This window comes from Macrotis lagotis, chromosome 5 (assembly GCF_037893015.1).
Source record: "Macrotis lagotis isolate mMagLag1 chromosome 5, bilby.v1.9.chrom.fasta, whole genome shotgun sequence".
In the NCBI taxonomy this organism is placed as follows: Eukaryota; Metazoa; Chordata; class Mammalia; order Peramelemorphia; family Peramelidae; genus Macrotis; species Macrotis lagotis.
Genome location: NC_133662.1, coordinates 105,396,692 through 105,417,920, shown reverse-complemented (window position 1 = coordinate 105,417,920; position 21,229 = coordinate 105,396,692). Strand labels below are relative to the sequence as shown.

Here is a 21,229-nt window from a genome sequence, read left to right as displayed (position 1 = left end):
AGTTTCCACAGTGCTCAGAATCTTACAGTTTGGACCTGTATTCTAATATGTTATTGTATTATACTATCTCTCCCAAGGTTTAGTTCTCAAATTCTTTTTTCTTCCTTTATATTTTCCCTCAGATTTACCATATAGCCTAAGCTTGAATTTATTAGACCTGACTCCTTATTAAAAATCTCAGAATCTCTTTTTGTCTTCAGAACATGTCTACTTGTATCTGTTATCTTCATGTCAAACTCCACATATTCAAAATGTTCAGAATGTTCATTACAACAGTCACAATCCTACTGTCAGTCGATTTGCATTGATTAGACTCCTGCTATGGGCCAGCATTGTAGATGAATGAGAAGGCATTTATTAAGCCCTTTACTGTTTGCCAAAATCCAGGGATTCAAATAAAGAATGAGATTTTCCCGTTTTTAGGAAACTGTTACTCTTTTTTCCCACATTGTTTGTCATCTTTTTTCTTTTTAATTTTTAATTTTTATTAAAGATTTTGTTTATTTTGAGTTTTATCATTTTCCCTTAATCTTACTCCCCCCCCCCCCCCCCCCCCCCCCCCACAGAAGGCAATTTGTCAGTCTTTGCATTGGGAAACTATTACTCTTAACTAAGAAAGACAACACAATCAACTATTAAGTGGATGACAAGGCCCAAGGATTCTTAGGTTTGTAACAGCAGGTCAGATGTCTGGGCCTGGGCCTCTGAAAGATAGAGTGGAAGGACAGATGATAAAGCTAAGTGGACTTTAGGATGCAGTGGAATGAATGTAAATTCTAGTGATCTATGCACTTAGGTGACCAGAGAAGGGGAAGGGAGAAGACAAAAGGAAGGGAAGTTCACCTCAGTAGATGGTGTTCCTACTGCATAGGGAAAAAACCAAAGTCTGCCTCCAAGAAACTAGAGTGGTGTTCTGTTGCCTCTCAAACTAGGGTTAAATTCCCTATCTTTTGTCCCATGCCATCCTTCATTTGCATTTCTTTCTTTGATAGTATCATTTTTTTCCAGTCATCAAACTTAAAACCTAGGAGCAGTCTTTCATTCATTCAAAATCCTACAGATTTCATACCTAAACAAAATCCTATTTAACAGCACATCTAACATGTTGGTGTGCAGAGTTTGCTTCATGATCTAGTGAGGACAATTATTCTGCCTCTAGAGCTAGCCCATTCCTCTTTTGGATGGTTCTCATTATGGTTAACAAATTTTTCCTTACATCAGTATTAAATCTGTCTCTCTACAGTCTGCCTGTTCTTTTATTCTTGTTTCTGCTTCCCTTCTGGGATTAAGAAGAATCACATGAAAACTTTATAGATAGATACTTGAAGACAACTTTCAGATCTCCCCTAGGTTTTCTTTTCCAGGCTAAGATTTCTAGGCCTATCCAGCTTCCTGTTTTTTCCTTTCTACAATCCATTCTGTGTACCACTTGGATAGATTATAGTTTTAGAGCTGGAAGACACCTTAGAAGCTAAGGGAGTCTAGCTCCATCATTTTACACAGATAGAAATGGACCATGAACCTAACTGATGTGCCCAAGGTCACAACCAATCTGAGTCAGGATTCAAGCTCTGTGCTATCAAGCTGCCAGTCCAACCTTCCTAAAAAGATCCCTTCTTTTGTTGAGGAGGGTTGAGCCAAGATGGTGGTTCCTGGGTATCCTAGAAAACTTTGTAGCTAACAATAATTGCGAATGATAATATAAAACATCAAAAGTATTGATGGGGGCAATAATTGTCCTTCTGAATCTATGAATGATTGAATATTTTTATTTTAAAGTTAATTGTATTTTGTTTAAGGAGCCAGAAATAAAAAATCAAAGTGTTTTTGAGTCTCTTTTCCAGCAGAGGGTGCTCTGGAATGAATATTCCTAAAATATGTCAAATTCCTTACAGAAGGATTAAGGAGAAAATGTCTTGCTGCTTTTGGTTTCATAATTATTCAGCTAAATCTTAGAGATTTATTTTTTCCAAATTTTAAAATTTACCAAGTATTTTATGCACCATTTATCTTTGATCTAATTAATACAGTTTTATGCCTATATTTGCATTTAAACTTGGCATGTATTTTTATTTATATACACATATTTTTTCTATGTATATTCTCTGTGTGTACATATATATATATATATATATATGCATATATTTATAACTTCAGATTGTGCAACAGAAGCAGTTAGTTGAGTTAAATGATATTCCCAAAAACTTTCACAAGAGTAAGAACTGCTTAGATTAGAATTCTCAACCGTAAAGTGTCCTATGTGTTCTATCTTAAGTGAAGAGCAATTGAAATGAATTATTAAATATTTCTTTTTAAAATTTTTATTAAATGATTTTTCCCAGTTATATGTAGAAAATTTTCAGCATTGAATTTTCATAGTTTTCTCCCTTACAACCTTAAGATAGCAAGTAATCTATTATAGGTTACACATACATAATCATGTTGCACATGTTTCGGTCATGTTGTAAGAGAAGAGTCAGGACAAAAAGGGAAAAACCATGAGAAAGAAAAGACAAGAACCAAATTTTAAAAAGTGAAAATAGTACTGCATTTAGACATAGTCCTTTCTCTGCATGTGATTGTCATTTTCCATCACAGTTCTTTTAGAATTATCAGATACTTCTTGATCATGTACATTATGCTTTGCTCTGGACTAGTTTCTGGTAACAATCTGGTGTTTCAGTGTTTTCTTGCTCCCAATTTGTACTATATTCTTTAAACCTTCAGAGACATTCCTTTTTCTGTCGTATACTGTTCTCAGAAGCCCTTAGGACCTATTAGATATGTATATGCTCCAGAAATAGCAGAGGTTTCAGACCTTGTGAGGAATTTTCTCTCTAAAGTGATTTGTTTTTCTTTATTCCTGCCATTTCAAAAGTATTATATTATTGTCTGGTTTTCTCCCTTCTTTTAATAATTTTTGTATGATGACAGATTTCACTTTTGTCTAGTTGGTGACCACCTTCAGTTCCTTGTTCCATCGCAGAAAGTACAGAATTTTCCTTCCAACTGTTAGATTACATTCAATTCTTTGTAGTTGGGATTTTCCTATTTGCTTTGATGATGCTCAATCTACTTCCTAATATTAGTGTGTGAAGTTTAATGCCCATTTCTCTGATTAACACTCTGGATACCATAATAGTCCATCATTCTGAATAGTATTCAGAAATTTCTACTTTTGTGGAACTTCAAATAGCACAGGAAAACCAAGGCTTCTTAACTTTATGTCATGGACATTTTTGTAGTCTGATGAAGCTGATGGACCTTTTCTCAGAATTATGTTTTCAGATGCATAAAATAAAATATAGAGGATTGCTAATGATCCTGAAATATAATTAATTTGGGGGGGGGATAGGGAGGGGGAAGCACAATCATCATCACCAGATTAAAAGCCTCCAGCCTAGGCAGTTAGAAAACTGGCAGGTTCCAAGAGGAATTTTTTTCCAGTACTTGGGATGAATTTGGCTGATCTATCATTTCTCCCTTGTGCTTCCTTATGATTAATAGTATGCATTTTTTCCAAGCAACTTATAGAAATTAGGGGTGTACTTGGGGACCAAGAAACAGATTGAAAACAACTGATCCCTACAGTGATTGCACCTGCAAGCTTGGCCCTTTTTGTAATTGAGCTAACTGATCACAGAGTGCATGAGTTCTATAGAGGAAACATAAGGGATTTTAGCAAGTTATTTTCCCTTATATTAGATGGGTTTTTGTCTCCCTGATAATTGTATAATTTTTTTAAGTGAAATATGGATCATTTTTTTCAATGTGGTTCCACCAGGGATTCCAAATAATTTATTTTATTCTCCATAGAAGCTGATGACAAGCTTTTAGAAATGTGCATGTCCTTTATGTTATTTTTTCCCCCCTCAGGGTTTTTTAACTTTTGTTCTGATTCTTCTTTCACAATTATGACTAATGTGAAAATATGTTTAATATAGTTATATATGTATAACCTATATCAGTTTGCGTGCTGTCATGGGGGAAGAGAAAACTTTGGAACTCAAATATTTAAAAAATAATGTTGGGGGTGGCTAGGTAGTGGTGGATAGAGCACCGGCCCTGGAGTCAGGAGTACCTGAGTTCAAATCCGACCTCCGACACTTAATAATTGCCTAGCTGTGTGGCCTTGGGCAAGCCACTTAACCCCATTGTCTTGCAAAAAATAAAAAAAAAATAATGTTGAAAACTATCTTTACGTATAGTTGGAAAATAAGTAAATTTATAAAAAAAAATGAAAAGAACTATGCATGTCAGTGCATTGCCATGTGATTACATCAACACTTAGGTTCAGCCTTACTGAAATTTTCAACATAGTTTTATCCTAAGACTTTGTTTTGGAGGATTTAGAACTGGGTTCTATGGATTTGAAGGAATCTATATAGTATTTTGAATTGACATTTCAAAGTCTTTTTGAGACATAGAAGCTCCAAGGCAAACAATTTTGAATCCTGGATTAACTTTGGGGCATGTAAAGAAAATTAAATGGATTTTTTAAGTGATTTAGAACCATTGTGAAAATAACCTGAAGTTCTTTTTTCTGCACATAATATTATTTCTCTCAAAGCTAGTGAAGAATATTTTTTGCTCTTTGTTAATCATCTCCCAGTACCACACAAGACAATTTCAAATGGTAACTGCTTTTTTAGGCTATTTCTATGGGCTCACTTAATTTCTTCAGGTATAGCATACAAAAGAAGTTCCTTTCTTCATTTTAAGTAGGTGTGTGTTGATTCAAATTATGAAAACTCTTCCGTCTTTACTAGTTTGTTTACGAATAGAAAAAATTCCCATATTCAAGAAATGACATGTGTGGAGATTTGATTTAATAAAAAAAAAGCCTGTGCCTTTGGAGTTTAGTATCTCTTGAAAACAATTTTATATTGCCTTTTTGGGACGGGTGTAAATGACATACATGCATGATGAAAGTACAAATGCTCTTATAATATTTTTTAATATTTTCAAATATCAGATACAGTTTGGAAATGATTAGCAATCATTTTTTTTTTTTTTTTAGGTTTTTGCAAGGCAAATGGGGTTAAGTGGCTTGTCCAGGGCCACATAGCTGGGTAATTATTAAGTGTCTGAGACTGGATTTGAACCCAGGTACTCTTGACTTCAGGGCCAGTGCTTTATCCACTACCACCTAGCCTCCCTAGCAGTCATATTTTCAAAAGAAAAGTTGCATTTTGTTTTGGAGGCTGAATCACTCTCATGTTCTGGCTGTGAGTTCAGAAGCCCCTCAAAGACCTGATTGCAGTACTCTTTGGTAACAGAAACTTTCAGCTGCTCTGTTCTGATCTGGACTGGTTTATTCCTCCTTTGGCAACCTGGTGAATTTTCAGTCTCAAGTTCATCATATTGGTGTCAGACTTACTACAAAAAATTGACTTTAGCCATGCCGCAGCTCAGAAAGCTGAGATCAAGGGACCTCCCAGCTTTAGCCTTCTCTAGTAGCAGTGGTTATTGGGTGGGATGGGAGGAGGCATTACCATATTCATCTTGCTGTTTATTTTTTTTTAAATGCTCATTGATACTCTTTTATAACTATCCCTATCACTTGTACTGTTATTTTTAAAAATTTATTTATTTTCATATTATTGCAATAGTCTTATTGTAAAAGTAACCATAATACCCCCTCCCCCCACAAAGATAGTGAAACCCCAAGAAAAATAAAGTGAGAAAAAAAGAAAAAAATGTTCTTCAGTCTGTGTTCAGATAACATAGCCTCTGACTCTAGGATGGATTGCATTCTTTATCATAAGTCTATCAGTGAAGTTGCTTCAATTTTTTTTTTCCACAGCTAACTATATTTATCTCTATCCTATTCCTCCTCACTCCCATTTATTCTTTTCTCTCTCTCTCTCCACCCTATCCCTCCTCAGAAGTGTTGTGTCTGATTATCCTCTCCCATGATCTTCCCTCTCTTCTATCTCCTGTACCCCACCTCCTCTCTCCTTTCCTATCCCCTTCCTCTACTTTTTTCACTAGGGTAAGATAGATTTCTATACCCTATTGAGTGTGTGTGTGTGTGTGTGTGTGTGTGTGTGTGTGTGTGTGTGTGTTTTATTTCCTCTCCGAGTCACTTCTCATGAGAATGAAGGCTCACTCCATTATAAAAGTATTTTCTTGGCTCTTTTGCATGAACTATATCTTAGCCCATTTTACCTCTCCTTTTTCTTTCTCCCATTCTCTATGCTTCACCTGAGTCCTCTACTTGAAGATCAAACTTTCTGTTCAACTCTGGTCATTTCAGCAGAAAATGCCCTATTTCATCTCCATCTTTTCCCCTAAAAGAGGATGTTCAGTATTGCTGGGTAGTTGATTTTCAGTTGCAGTCCAAGCTCTTTTGCCTTCCAGAATATCATATTCCTAGTCCTGCAAGGCCTTAGTATAGACACTGCTAAATTAAGTGATCTTGACTGTAGTGCCACAATATTTGCATTTTTGCTGCAAGTAATATTTTATCTTTGACTTGGGAGTTCTGTAATTTGGCTATAATATTCCTGGGAGGCTTTTTGGGGGGATCTCTTTCAGGAGGTGATTGGTACATTTCAATTTCTATTTTACCCTCCCCTAGAATATCAGGGCAATTTTCCTGGAAAATTTTTTAAAAAATGAAATATAGTCTTTCTTGTGTTTGGTAATGGCTTTCAGATAACCCAATACTTTTTTTTTTAAGTTTTTGCAAGGCAATGGGGTTAAGTGGCTTGCCCAAGGCCACACAGGTAGGTAATTATTAAGTGTCTGAGTGAGGCCAGATTTGAACTCAGGTACTCCTGACTCCAGGGCCAGTGCTCTATCCACTGTGCCACCTAGTCGCCCAACCCAATACTTTTTAATTATCTCTCCTGGATCTGTTTCCCATGTCAGTTGTTTTTCCAATGAGCTATTTCACATTTTTTACTAGTTTTTCATTCTTTTGGTTTTATTTTATTGTTTCTTGATTCCTCACAAAGTTATCAGCTTTTTTTAAAGCTCCATTCCACATTTGCAGGAGTTATTTTCTTCAGGGAGCTTTTTTATTTTCTTTGCCATCTTGCCAGTTCTGCTTTTTAAGATATTATTCTCCTCAGTGTACCTTTAGGATTGCTTTTTCCCATTTGACCTAAACTGGTTTTTAACATGTTATTTTCTTTGGTTTTTTTTTTTTTTTTGTATTATCTCCTTCACCAAGCTGCTGATTTGGTTTTCATGATTTTCCTTCATCAATCTCATTTCTCTTCCCATTTTTCCCTCTACCTCCCTTACTTGATTTTCATATCCTGGATACAGAAACTTTGACTTTGTCATCTTCTGAGTGTGTATCTTGATCCCCCATGGGACTAAAGTAATTGTGTCTGAACAGATTCTTTTATTATTTGCTCATTTACTCAGGCTATGACCTGATTTAAAACACTTACCTAACTTTTGAGGGGTTTAGGGTACCTCCCCAGGGACCTTAATTCCTCCAAGGTCTTATGAGAGGCTCTGACTGCTCTCTTGCCTGTGGAGTGGATGACCACAAACCCTCCCCTCTGCCCTGGAGCTGTTAGGAGGGTCCCTGCTCTGCTATGGCAATAGGGGGCCCAGATTGTGATCTGAATCTGAGGATGGGCAAAAGCAACAGAGTCCTGCCCCAGGGGTAGTGAAGAGACCTTGCCCCCCCCCCCCCCCAAGGTTGAGCACCCTGGGAGCAGCTGCTTGGGTGGCTCCACAGACCTGTTTCCAGTTTCCAGGTCTAAGTGAGCTGAGACCTGTTCTATACAGGACTCCACACTCACTCTGGTGCAGCAGTTTTCCTGCTGACCTTCCAAGTTGTCCTTGGTAATCGCTGGGTTGAGAGGTTTGGAAACTACGGCCCGCCCCACCCCCCACCCCCAAACTGGCAATGACCCAGGCACCCCACAGGCTGTTCCTGGAGTTCTGGTGTAATGCAGCCTAGATTGCACTATGGTCCTTTCCAACCCCGGAGGAACAGACTCCGTAGATCTTCCAAATTGCTGTGGGCTGGAAAACTGTTTTGGGTTCCACCACTCTAGAATTTGGTCAGAGTCATAATTTTGAGACATTTGGAGTGTTCTGCAGGAGAGCTTCAGGGAATTCAGATAGAAGTTGGACTAGATGACTTGTGAAGTTCCTTACAAATATGGAATTTCTGTTTTTTAATTACCAGTGACTTTTTTTTAAATTTTAAAAACAACCCCCCCCCCTCGTAATCCAGCTCTGCTTTATCTTTTAAAGGTATATTAAAACAGTATCCATATCAATGACTGACAAGTAGTGCCTATGTATGTTTACCTAAACTCTTTGCATACTTGTTTGTTATTTCCAATAATTATTTAACCAAGACAAATATTATGACTGTTTTTTGCTCCTTTGTAATTAACTTTTTCTAGTTGATATCTAATAAGTAAATCTAATCAGTATATTTTATTCCATGTTGTTAAATTGAGGATGCCGCAATACCTAATCTCCAGCTTCAGACTTCAGAAATGTTATTTTTTTTCTGTGTGGGAATAGTTTTATTTTGTTTTTTAATTTTTTAAAAATTTGTTTACACAGTACTAAAATAGTTTTGTTGTGAGTGTAAACAATAATCCTCCCTCCCTCCCCAAAAAATAGAAAAACCACATGAACAATAGAGTGAGAGAAAAAGAAAAAAAAATGTACTTCAGTCTGTGTTCGGATTCCAGTAGCTCTGTCTCTGGGATGGAACTATTTCTTTTATCATAAGTCCATCAGAGAAGTTGCTTCTGTATTTTTTTCCCTATAGTTGCTATTGCTAATTGTATTTCCATCAATCAACTCCTGCCCACTCCCCTTTATTCTATTCTCTCTCTCTCCTCTCACTTTGTCCCTCCTTAAAAAGTGAATTATGGGGCAGCCAGGTGGTGTAGAGACCCCAGGACCAGGAGGACCCAAGCCCAAGTCCCACTTCAGACACTCAACAACCACCCAGCCGTGTGGTCCCCAAGCAGGCCACCCTATCCCACCACCTTGAAAAAAACATTGTGTTGTATTTGACTACCCTTTCCTAGGAGATACCCTCTCCTCTATCACCTATACCCCCTCCCCTCCCCCCATCCCTTTTCTCCCCTCCCCTTCCTCTCCTTTTGTCTCTAGGGTAAGGTAGATTTCTATACCCCCTTAAGTGTATTTCCTCTTTGAGCCATTTCCAATGAGAATGAAGATTCACTCATTTCCCCTCCCTTCCCCCCCCCTTCCTCCCTTCCTTCTCTATTGCAAAAGCTTTTTCTTCACTCTTTTATGTGAAATATCTTAGCCCATTCTGCCTCTACTTTCCCTTTCTCCCAGTACATTCCTTTTTCATCCATTGACTTCATCTTTATAATAAATCTTCATATTCAACTCTCTCCTGTGCTTTATCTAAATATTCTCTTTTTAAGTTCTCTAATAATTGAGGTAGTTCATGTGTGTTATCAGTATCATCTTCACATGTAGGAATATATGCAGTTCAACATCATTAAATCCTTTATAATTTACCCTTCTTGTCCACCCTCTCAGTGATTCACCTGAGGCCTTTGGAGATCAAACTTTCTGCTCACTTCTGGTTTCTTTCAACAGGAAAGTTTGAAATTCCCCTATTTAATTGAATATTCATCTTTTCCCCTGGAAGAGGATGTTCAGTTTTGCTTAGTAGTTGATTCTCAGTTGTAATCCAAGCTCTTTTGCCTTCTGGAATATTATATTCTGAGCTCTATGAGTCCTTATTGTAGTCACTGCTAAGTCTTGTGTAATCTTGACTACAGTGCCATGATACTTCAATTATTTCTGGTTGCTTGTAATATTTTTTCTTTTACTTTGGAGTTATAGAATTTAGCTATAATCTTCCTGGGAGTTTTTTTTTGGGCATCTCTTTCTTGGAGGAGATAGTGGATTCCCTCAATTTCTATTTTACCCTCTGCTTCTAGGATATCAGCAATTTTACTGTAGAAATTTAAAAATGAAGTCTAGATTATTTTCCTCTTTTCATGACTTTCAGGAAGCCCAATAATTTTTTAATTGTCTTTCCTGGATCTGTTTGTTAGGTTAGTTTGTCCAGTGAGATATTTCAAGTTTTCTTCTGGATTTTCATTCTTTTGCTTTTGTTTTATTGTTTCTTGATTCATCAGCGTCCTTTATTTTTTTAATATTTAATATTTATTCTCATTTTGTACAAATGTTTTTTATACATTAATAAAATATTCTTGTTTAAAAGTAAAGAAAATACCCCCTCCCCCCAAAAATATAAACTCACTTGAGTGATAAAGTAAAGGGGAGAGAAAAAAAATTAAAATTAAAAAAAATAGTAATAATTGTAGGTATGGCCAGGTGGTGCAGTGGATGGAGCACCAGCCCTGGAGTCTTGAGCACCCAAGCCCACATCTGGTCCCATACAACCCAACAATCACCCAGCCATGTGACATGCAAGCCACCCGAACCCCACTGCCCTGCAAAAACCAAAAAAAGGAAAAAAAAACCAAAATAAAATAAAATAGTAATAGTAGGCGTGGCTAGGTGGCAGACAGAGCATTGGCCCTTGAGCCAGGAGCACCTGGGTCCAAATCTGGCCTCAGCCACCCAATGGTCACCCTGCTATGCGGCCCCCGGTGGGCCACCCAGCCCCATTTGCCCCGCACCCCCCCAAAAAATAATAATAATAAAAAATGTGCTTCAGTCTTTGTTCCAACACCAACAACTCTGTCGTGATTGGGTCACATTCTTTATGATAAGTCCATGGTAAAAGTTACTTCCATATTTTTCCACTGTTGCCATTGCTGATTGTGACTCCCTCCTTTCATATTTCTCCACTACCATGTACTATATTTTCTCTCTCCTTTCACTCTGACTCTGCTGTAGGGTAGCTGAGTGGCGCAGCAGACAGATTCCTGGTCCTGGGGCCAAGAGGCCCTGAGTCCCCATACCACCCCTTAGGCCCAGCATCCACCTGGCTGTATGGTCCCAGACAGGCCATCTAATCCCAGCCCCTTCCAAGAAGTAAAAAAGAAAATGTGTTATATCTGACCACTCTCCCCCCGTAGTTCATCCTCTCCTCCATCCCTCACATCACCCCTCCTTCCCCCGTCTCCCTCTCCTTCTTATTCCAGATGCCTATACCCCATTGAGTAGATATGCTGTTTCCTCTCCTAGCCACCTCTTATGAGAGCAAAGATTCCCTTGTTCCCCCTTCCGTATCATTGCAGTAGCTCATTGTAATAAAGAAAAATCGTATTATATGAAATATCTTGGCCTATTCCCCCTCTCCTTTTTCGTTCTCCCATTACATTTCCTTTTTTTCTGTTGACTCCATTTTACTCCATAGTTTATCTTCAAATTCAGCTTTCTCCTGTGTTTCAACTATAAAAGCTCCCTCTACCTGCTCTGTTAACTGAGAAGGTTCATATGAGTATTATCAGTGTCATTTTTCTGTGCAGGAATACATGCAGTTCATCATCATTAAGTTTCTCATATTTTCCCCCTCTCCTTATCTCCATGCTTCACCTGAGTCCTGTATCTGAAGATCAAACCTTCTGTTCAGCTCTGGCCATTCCAACAGGAACATTTGAAATTCCCCTGGTTCATTGAAAGTCCATCTTTTTCCCTGGAAGAGGACATTCAGCCTTGCTGGGTAGTTCATTCTTGGCTGCATTCTCAGCTCTTTTGCCTTCCGGTATATTGTATTCCAAGCCCTACGAGCTTCCAATGTAGTTGCTGCTAAGTCCTGTGTGATCCTGACTGCAGCTCCACGATATTTGAACTGTGTCTTTCTGGCTGCTTGTAATATTTTCTCTTTGACATGGGAGTTCTGGAACTTGGCTATAATATTCCTAGGGGTTGGTTTTTTGGGATCTCTTTCTTGGTGGATTCTTTCCATTTCTATTTTGCCCTCTGCTTCTGGAATATCAGGGCAATTTTCCTGTAGTAATTCTTTGAACATGATGTCAAGGCTCTTTTCCTGATCATGACTTTCAGGTATTCCAATTTTTAAATTATCTTTCCTAAGTCTATTTTCCATATCAGTTGTTTTTTCAATGACATATTTCATATTTTCTTCTAATTTTTCATTCTTTTGGTTTTGAAGTATTGATTCCTGATTTCTGGTAAATTCATCAATCTCCCTGAATTCTATTCTTTGTCTGAAGGATTTGTTCTCCTCAGAGAGTTTTCTTATCTCTTTTTCCATCTGGCCAATTTTGCTTTTTAAAGCATTCTTCTCCTCAATAACTTTTTGAACTGCTTTATCCATTTGACCTAAGCTGGTTTTTAGCATGCTATTTTCTTCAGCATTTTTTTGGATTTCCTTGACTAGGCTTCTGACTTCATTTTCATGTTTTTCCTGCATCTCTCTCCTTTCTTTTCCCAAGTTTTCTTCCAACTCCCTCATTTGATTTTCAAAGTCTTTTTTGAGCTCTGTCATAGCCTGAGCCCAATTTCTATTTTTCCTGGAGTCTTTAGATGCAGGAGCTTGTGCTTCCTCATCTTCAGACTGAGTATATTGATCCTTCTTGGGTTCATAGATAATGTATTTCTTAATGGTATTTCTCTTGTTTCTCTGCTTGCTCATGTTCCCACTCTTAAGGCTGTTTTTGGGGTGCTTCCTGAGCTTTTGGGACACTCCCACAAGGGTCTCAGTGTGTGAGGTTCTGTCCTCCCTCCTGGTCTGTGAATGACCATAAGTGCCCCCCTCTGCCACGGGGCTGAGGTGGGGGGGGCTGCTGTTCTATGGGGGGGGGGGGCCTAGACTGCGATCAGGATCTGAATGTGTTCAGAGCCCCAGAGTCCTGTTCCAGGGACAGAGGACAGAGCTCTGTGGTTTCTCTTCACTCCCCTCCCTCAGCTCAATGGGCTCATGCCCTGGGGGCTTCTGCTTACTGGCTCCTCCTTCTTCTGTTTCTTGCATCTGGACTACTGTGACCAAGCTGCTCACTGTGTGCCTTGAGTGTTGGGCTTCATGTGCTCGCTCTGGTAGAGGTTCACCCCACTGTTTCCCCAAGTTGTGCCTGGTGATCCCTGGGGCATAGGTCAGGAGACTCCCCCACTGCTGTGAGCCACTCCCAGCTCCCCAGGGCTGCCTCCTGGAGGCTGAAGTCCTTTCCCTCTGGTGGGCTGCCCCTCTGACCCCAGGGAGCAGAGCCTTTCTGCTCTTTTCCAGGTTACCTTGAGTAGGAGAACTAACTGCCTCACTGGGTCCCTCTGTGGGTTCTGTCTCTGGAAAATTTAGTTAAAGTCCTTAGTTTCAAAGATTTATGAGAGAGCGCCTAGGACACCATCCACTCTTGTGGACATCTTGGCTCCACCCCCCATAGCAGTTCTTTTTGCAGTGTCAAAGAATTAGAAATTGAAGGGATGTCCATCAGTTGGGGAACTGTTGAACAAGTTATGGTAAATAAATATTATGGTCTCTCATAAGAACTTTATAATAGATTGTAAGATATGGGAGACACTGACTCAGGACCACCCAGCTTATGATGCCTTCATCGGAGAAAGTGCCCATCAGCTTCCTTTAGCTTCATTTTATGTTTGAAGGAATTGTTTTCTTTTTTTTTTATAAAAGAAAGATTTTATTTTGAATTTTACAATTTTTTCCCCAATCTTACTTCTCTTCCCCCCCCCCCCCCACAGAAGGCAGTCTATTAGTCTTTACATTGTTTCCATTGTATAAATTGATCTCAGTTGAACGTGATGAGAGAAATCATATCCTTAAGGAAGAAAAATAAAGTTATAAGAGATAGTAAAATTGTATAATAAGATAATGGGTTTCTTTTTTTAATTAAAGGTAATAGTCTTTGGTCTTTGTTCAAACTTGAAAGAGTTGTTTTCTGCAGAGAGCTTTTTCTCCTTTTCCATCTTGCCAGTTCTATTTTTTAAGATGTTCTTCTCATTAAGTTTTTGGACTGCTTTTTCCATTTAACCTAAGCTGGTTTTTAGCATTTTATTTTCTTTATTTTCTTGACTAAGCTGCTACTTGGTTTTGGTTTTCATGTTTTTTCATGTTTTTCCTGCATTGCTCTCATTTCCCTTCTTAATTTTTCCTCTACCTCCCTTACTTGCTTTTCAAAGTCTTTTGAGCTATGCCATAGCCTGAGCCCATTTCCTATTTCTCTTGGAGGCTTTAATACAGAAGCTTGGACTTTGTCATCTTCTGAGTGTGTGTTTTGATCCTCCATGGGACCAAAGTAATTTTTTTTTTCTGTTTACTCATTTTCCCATCCTGTTTTAGAGGTGCTTCTTATGCTTTTGAGTGTAATTGGACCTCAATTCCTTCAATGTCTTATGAAAGGCTCTGACCATTTTCCTGCTTGTGCTTTGGTATATTCATGTCCACAAGCACTTCCCTCTGCCCTGGAGTTTTGAGGAGGGTCTCTGCTCTATGGCAGTGGGGGGCCCTAGACTTGCAGCCAGGGTCTGAATGTGGACAAAGCACAAGAGTTCTATCCCAGGGATAATGGAGTGTCCTTGACAGTCTCCCCTCACCGTCTTACCCTTCGTGGGCTGAGTGCTCTGGAAGCAGCTGCCAGACGGCTCCCTGCTGGTTGGCTACACAGGCTTCAGTTTTCTGCGACTGTGCTGAGGGCCATGCTAACCTGGGCTCCATGATCATTCTGGCAGAGGTTTCCCATTGATCTTCCAAGTTGTGCTTGGTGATCCCTGGGTTGGGAGGTCTAGATACTGCTTCCCCTTTCGTGTCTATGTGTCCTCAGGGACCCAGAGGCCCTTCAGGCTGTTTCTGGAAGACTGGAGCTCATTTGCTCTGGCAGGACATGATCCTGGTTGTGCTGCTCCTACCCCCTCCAACCCTGGTGGAATAGAGTCTTCCCATGGATCTTCTAAATTATCTTGGGCTAGAAAATTACCTCACTGGGTCTTTATCAAAATTGCCTATATTCAGTATTCACCCAACACAGATATTGTGCTAGGAATGAAAGGAGCCACAAAATTTGGAAAAGAACCGTTGTAGAACTTTTAATTTAACCAGGATATAGAATCAAAATAACTATCATATACAATAGGAGCGTAATAGTGAATTGTAAAAATAAATATTTTGTGGACACTACATGTATATCCATATGGAAATCCTTTTTAAACATTAGTAAGATTATATCAGAATTTATCTGAATTAAGTAGTTTTTTCAAGTAAAATACAGATGATTATTCCTAAATCAAAAGATGCATTTATTTTGATGGACTTATTTAGAATTTCATTTGGACAGTTATAAAAATACTCAAAGGTACATTATAGATTTTGCATACTATTTTTTACGTTAGGAAATTTAAAATGAAAGACTTCTGGTTCTTGGAAATGATGGATCATCTCATCATTGTGAAGACTGTATTCATGGTGCAAACCTTGGGTTTGAATTAATGTTTCCAAGAATCATTATGTACTGTCTCAAAGAAGTAGTTATTTTAGTTGATCTGAATTTGGTAAAAAAATTTCATTATTTCTTTGAGTATAAAACTGAAAATCATGCCATATCCTAAGAATCCTTCTGAGACCTAATATACTTCTAGCTTTTTCTATTTCTTCCTCATTCTCTTAAGTCATTAATTTTCCTATGTCTTGGCAATCTCCCTTTAGTGCAAGCGTGCTAGCATTGTCATTATTATTAGTTCTCCGTATTTCTTGCCTCTGGTGTTTCAGAAAGGTTTTGAAATTCCTTGAGTGTTAGGTTTTATATAAAGATTTAAATTTTGCTTTATATTTTAGTTTTTAATGTGCAGGAAAACATAATTTACAATCTAAATTTAAAATATTTAGAAATAAAGATCCAAATAAACTCTGATATGCAGATGTTGCAGTTGGAAAGCCTCTTATAAGATTATCTAGTCTTTTTTTTTAGGGTTTTTTTTTTTTTGCAAGGCAAATGGGATTAAGTGGCTTGCCCAAGGCTACACAGCTAGGTAATTATTAAGTGTCTGAGACCGGATTCGAACCCAGGTACTCCTGACTCCAGTGCTGGTGCTTTATCCACTATGCCACCTAGCCGCCTAAGATTATTTAGTCTTAACTGTATCTGGTCATTTCAAAAATAGTTATTATTTCTCTGTATGGAATTAGAATACCACCCATTTTTTGGTAGCATAGAATTATAGACTTGCACTTGGAAATGACATTAGAAACCCTCTAATCCAAAGCTCCTTATTTTATACATGAGGAAATTCAGTCCCAAGACAGTTAAATGTCTTGTCAAAAATCACACAGGAAGCAAATTTTAGAGTACAATATTTGAATTCATTTCCTCTGGAAGGAGATTCACTTTGAGTTGGTGGATAGATCATAGGACTTGAGGTCCACTAACCTAGTTTACATTTACCTCTTGCATTTATTAACTTTGGGATCTTGGGCTTGCATACTAAGATTTAGAAAGGTTTGTTAATCTGGGGATGGAAAGAATTTCCACTCAGGAGTGTCATGGAAATTGCAGATTTTCTGCTTATTTTTCATTCAGGAGTGGTTTTGAAAACTGGGGAATTGTGATATGTACAGAATGAAGTTCTGATTACAGTTTAGTACATTTTGTTTTTTCTTTTGACATTTGACTGAGTGAAGAATGGAGGAACTCTGATGATTATGGCATACTTAATTGACGTCCCTCAGGAATGTGCCTTGGGAATTGTTCCCTTAGATTAAATTTCAATTGCCATCACCGTCTTGACATAGCTGTCATCAAGTGTTCTTGGTCACCCTTGCAATGTGTTTTTGTAGCCCAGTTTCACAAGTTGGATAACTTGTCCCTCCTTGACAACCACCAGGGAGTGATAGAACATCAAAACCATAAAGTAATTGAAGCAAGTTTTTATCACCTATTTAAATAATCAAAACACAAAATTAGGAAAGATGACTGATAACCATTTTTCATTTATAATAAAATTACAAATATGTACTTTTATCAGCAAAGAAAGACACTGAAAAATTTAGCAATTTTCAGTGAAAAGCAAAAAGTTGATGAGAACTAAGCATGTCTTTTAAACTTAATCTTTTTATACCAGGTCCTTGAGGCTAACCAGAATAATTGACTGTTTTTAATTAAAAACATGACACTAAAAATTTTTTTCTCCTTTAAAAAATTTTCTAAAGGCTGACTTTCCATCAGCAACAGAATGTGTATGCATACATACATTCACACACACATATATGTATGTATGTATGTATGTATGTATGTATATGCTATGTACTTTGCTTAAAGAGTTTAATGGTTATATGGTATAGCAGAATAGATGCTGAACCTGGACTCAGGAAGAGATCCAAGTGTGGATTTTACCTCTTATACTGCTTCATAAAGGTGACTTAAGGCATGACTAAAAGCTGGTTAGATCTTTAGTTCATAGGATCTTAGGTTTGGATGCAGAAGGAGCCATGTTGTCATTAAATCTGAAGGTGATAGGTTTGCAGCTGGAAGGGACCTTAAAGACCATCTAGTCCCAAAGGAGGAGAGGTTAAATGATTTACCTAGGGACACTGTCCTCTTGTCAGTGATACTGGGATTTGAAGCCAGGCTCTCTAAATCCAGCACTCAAATATTTTGACAGAAAATGAATGAGAATCTATTCCTTCTTCCAGACATTTTATTTAATTAGTCATGTATTTGGTCAGGAGGACAGATTTTATATGTTGTCAGTAGTTAAAATTTGAATAAAAAATGTTGCATAGATTCAGTGTATGATATTCAACTTTATGTTTGACATTACAGATGTTTTATCACAAGTATTCTATTTTGTCTAACATTGTTAAAACGACACATTTTCATAGTTATGGGATATTTTTGAGAGATTCATAGGATGATGAGTGTTTGGTTTTGTGATTTCATTGGTATAGGGAAATCGATATGGAAATTCCATCTATGGATATGGATGCAATTTCTAGTTTTAAGAAAGTTTCTTGTTACCAATGCTCGGTTAAGTTATTTTCCTCAAATTAAAGAGTTTAATTTGTGTCAGAGGAGAATTTATACCCCATTCTTCCTTTCCATTCTGCACTATCCATTATACTGACAAGCTCTTTATTATTTGAGATTTGGCAGCTCGGTGGCACCGTGGTTAGAGCACTGGCCCTGGCATCAGAAGGATCTGAGTTCAAATACAGTCTTAGACACTTAATACTCACTAGCTGCATGACCCTGGACAAATCACTTAACCCTGATTGCTTCACATCCAGAGCCAAGTCACTTAACCCTGATTGCTTCACATCCAGAGCCATCTCCAGTTGTCCTTATTTATATCTGTCCAGTGGACTCAGATGGTTCTGGAGGAGAAAGTAAGGTTGGTGACTTAGCACTGTACTGCCTCATTCAAATCTAATTCACTTGCTTTTCATGGCATTGCTTCCTGATATAGTCTTCTTTGAAAATGAAGGACAAACAACAACAGCAATTTGAGATAGGAGTAAATAAAAATCTGATTGGATTCAGAGGTGTTATATTTTTTTGTTTTTAAAGTATCTTAAGATTAAAATTTGTTCTATATCTGGTTTTTATGACAGTACTAAAATGTAATTGAGATTAAGGTTCTGTTTTATAATAAGAAGCTTATTATATTTGACATCAGGTTTGAGTCAATTTTAAATTTTATCACAGCAGTAATCTATTGAAGATTATATTCTGATTCTTTCTCATTTCTTATAGTTATCTGATGACGGTCGCTACGTCCTATTATCAATAAGACAGGGATGTGACCCAGTTAACAGACTCTGGTATTGTGATCTACAGCAGGAATCCAATGGCATAACAGGTAAGTTCTGTTAAAAGCAAGGAAAATAAATTCTCAGAAAATCCATTTTAAAAAGCTGTAATTTTGACTTTAAAATTGATTTCTGGTGCAGTGGATAGAGCACCGGCCCTGGAATCTGTAGGTCCTGAGTTCATATCTGGCCTCGGACACTTAATAATTGCCTTGCTGTGTGACCTTGGGCGAGTCACCTAACCCCATTTCCTTAAATTAAAAAAAAATGATTTCTAAAGAAGCTTCCCTTGATTGTATGTTTTCCTTCTCTGTGTGTGTATCTCTCATTATCCTAAAAAACTAAAATGAATAATGAATTCACTATGTATTAGTGTTTTGTTGTACAACAAAGTTCTAGACTGATGTTGAATAAATTGAACTTTTATCACATATCAGTAGTTCAAAAGACTACTGAACTTATCACTGTAAATAATCCAGTCTTGCAGAAGTGACCCATCCTTGCCTGTTCATCTTAGGTGATTTTCAACTGTAAAATTCCCTAAATCCTTCACTACCAGTGTAGATTAGTTCCCAACTCCACCAACAGTGCAAAAATGTCCCAATCCCCCTCAACCCCTCCAATATTGATTGGTTTCCCTTTTTGTCATCTTAGCCAATCTGATTGATAGATGTGAGGTGATACCTCATAGTTGTTTTAATTTGCATATCTCTAATCAGTAATGATTTGGAACATTTTATCATATTATATGTAGCTTTAATTGCTTTATTTGAAAACTGCCTGTTTTATATCCTTTGATTCAACTCTCTCTCTCTCTCTCTCTCTCTCTATATATATATATATATATATATACACACACACACACACACACACACACACACACACACATATATATTTTCAAAGGTGAACTACTTTTGATAATATTAAATGAAAGATATACAATGCAACAAATGGTTCATAATAGTCAATAAGCATAACAACTTTCTAGCAAGAGTCATGTTTCTTTTGTATAGGTAGTCACCATAAAGAGTGCAAAAATAGTACACAAATGAGTTTTCTAATTTCAGCTTAGCAGAAGCTTTTCAATATAAATTCATTCCTCCTGTTTTTTATTTGTGGTTCTCCTAAAGAGTTGGCATAGTACAGTTGAGAGAACACTGACTCCAGAGTCTGAGGATTGGGATTCAAATCCTGCCTTTTAACGTTTTGATTGGTTGTATAAATTGCAGAAAAAACACTTAACTTTTCTGTGCTTTTCTTTCATTCTCTGTAAAAATGAAGTGTTTGTATTACCTGGAGTCTGGTGACTACTTTTCTCTTCTGGTCATTGATATTGACACTATGATACTGCCTTAAAGCATCTAAAAAAATTGTTAAGAGTTGTGTGTTTTTGGGTAAGAAACTGGAAATTTTAGATTAAAAAAAAAAGATTCTCATCATTCTGACAAGTTGAAGGAAAGCATTTCAGAAGAGACAAGCAGATATAGGAATTAAATATTTGGTTAGGAAGTTGGTTTCTCATAATGATTTTAGATTTCTGGAAATACATGTAGGACCCATATAGAAAATAATTCTTGGACAGGGATGGAATCCTAACAAGGACTGATTTATTTATTTACCTGGACTCTTGGATATCTAATTGAAAGGGCTTTAAATTGAAAGAAGATAAGAGAATAAGGGCATCCTTATATATTTATCAAATTAGATACCACAGAATGTAGTTATGGAAGAAAAATAACAATAGGAAAATTGAGAAATAAATTCACAGATGACAAAAATCCAAAAAAGCAGCTAGTAATAAAATACATGACCTCAGATATTCATGCAAAAATGCACAGCATGACAGCAAACAAGGTTAAACTTGAAATCTCCCGATAAGGAAATAAATTTGACCCAATGAGATTCACTTGGTGAGATGGGATCAGTGACCTAAACATAGCTCGGGAAGGATAGACTTTATCCAAAAAGAGAGGTATAGACAAAAGGGGTTGAGGGCATAAGGGGTTGAAAGAAAAAGATTAGAATAGTACTATTTGTTAGGAAATTGTACTGAAGTGAAAACATACATTGTATTGTCATTGTAGTATTCCTTAGACCATCTGGGGCAGAAAGAACAAATAGGTGAGCTTGGAAAACAGTTCAGTAGTCTGACTTCCATCATCCAGCCATCTGCTCTAATGCTCTCTTGACAAAAGCCAAGTAGCTAATACATAATTTGTCCTAATAATACTTTTATCCTACTACTCTATATATGGAGTAGTAAGCTACAATTCTTTTGGAACTGATTCTAGATAACCAAGAAAGCATTGGCTGTTGCAGTAGAAAGAATGAGAACCTTAGGAAAGTGATTATTACTCCTTAGAATTTGAAAGGAGAAGAAAGCCAAGCATGGTTGATTGGATATCTACCCTGATTCTTTAGGAAAACAGATTTCAAAGAATTCAGAGAAAGAATGAATAGAGTTCCATAGACTAATTTCTGTTTTTTGGGTTTTTTTGTTTTTTAGATTTTTGCAAGGCAAATGGGGTTAAGTGGCTTGCTCAAGGTCACACACCTAAGTAATTA

At 37.4% G+C, this 21,229-nt stretch overlaps 1 protein-coding gene across 1 annotated transcript in view; it reads left to right on the top strand.

The window, feature by feature from the left end:
* Positions 1 to 21,229, top strand: part of PREP (prolyl endopeptidase) — a 164,695-nt gene that overhangs the window by 42,060 nt on the left and 101,406 nt on the right. The window contains exon 7 of the mRNA XM_074187256.1: positions 18,609 to 18,714. Within this exon, the coding sequence (XP_074043357.1) occupies positions 18,609 to 18,714 (106 nt within the window). The remainder of the gene's footprint in view (positions 1 to 18,608; positions 18,715 to 21,229) is intronic.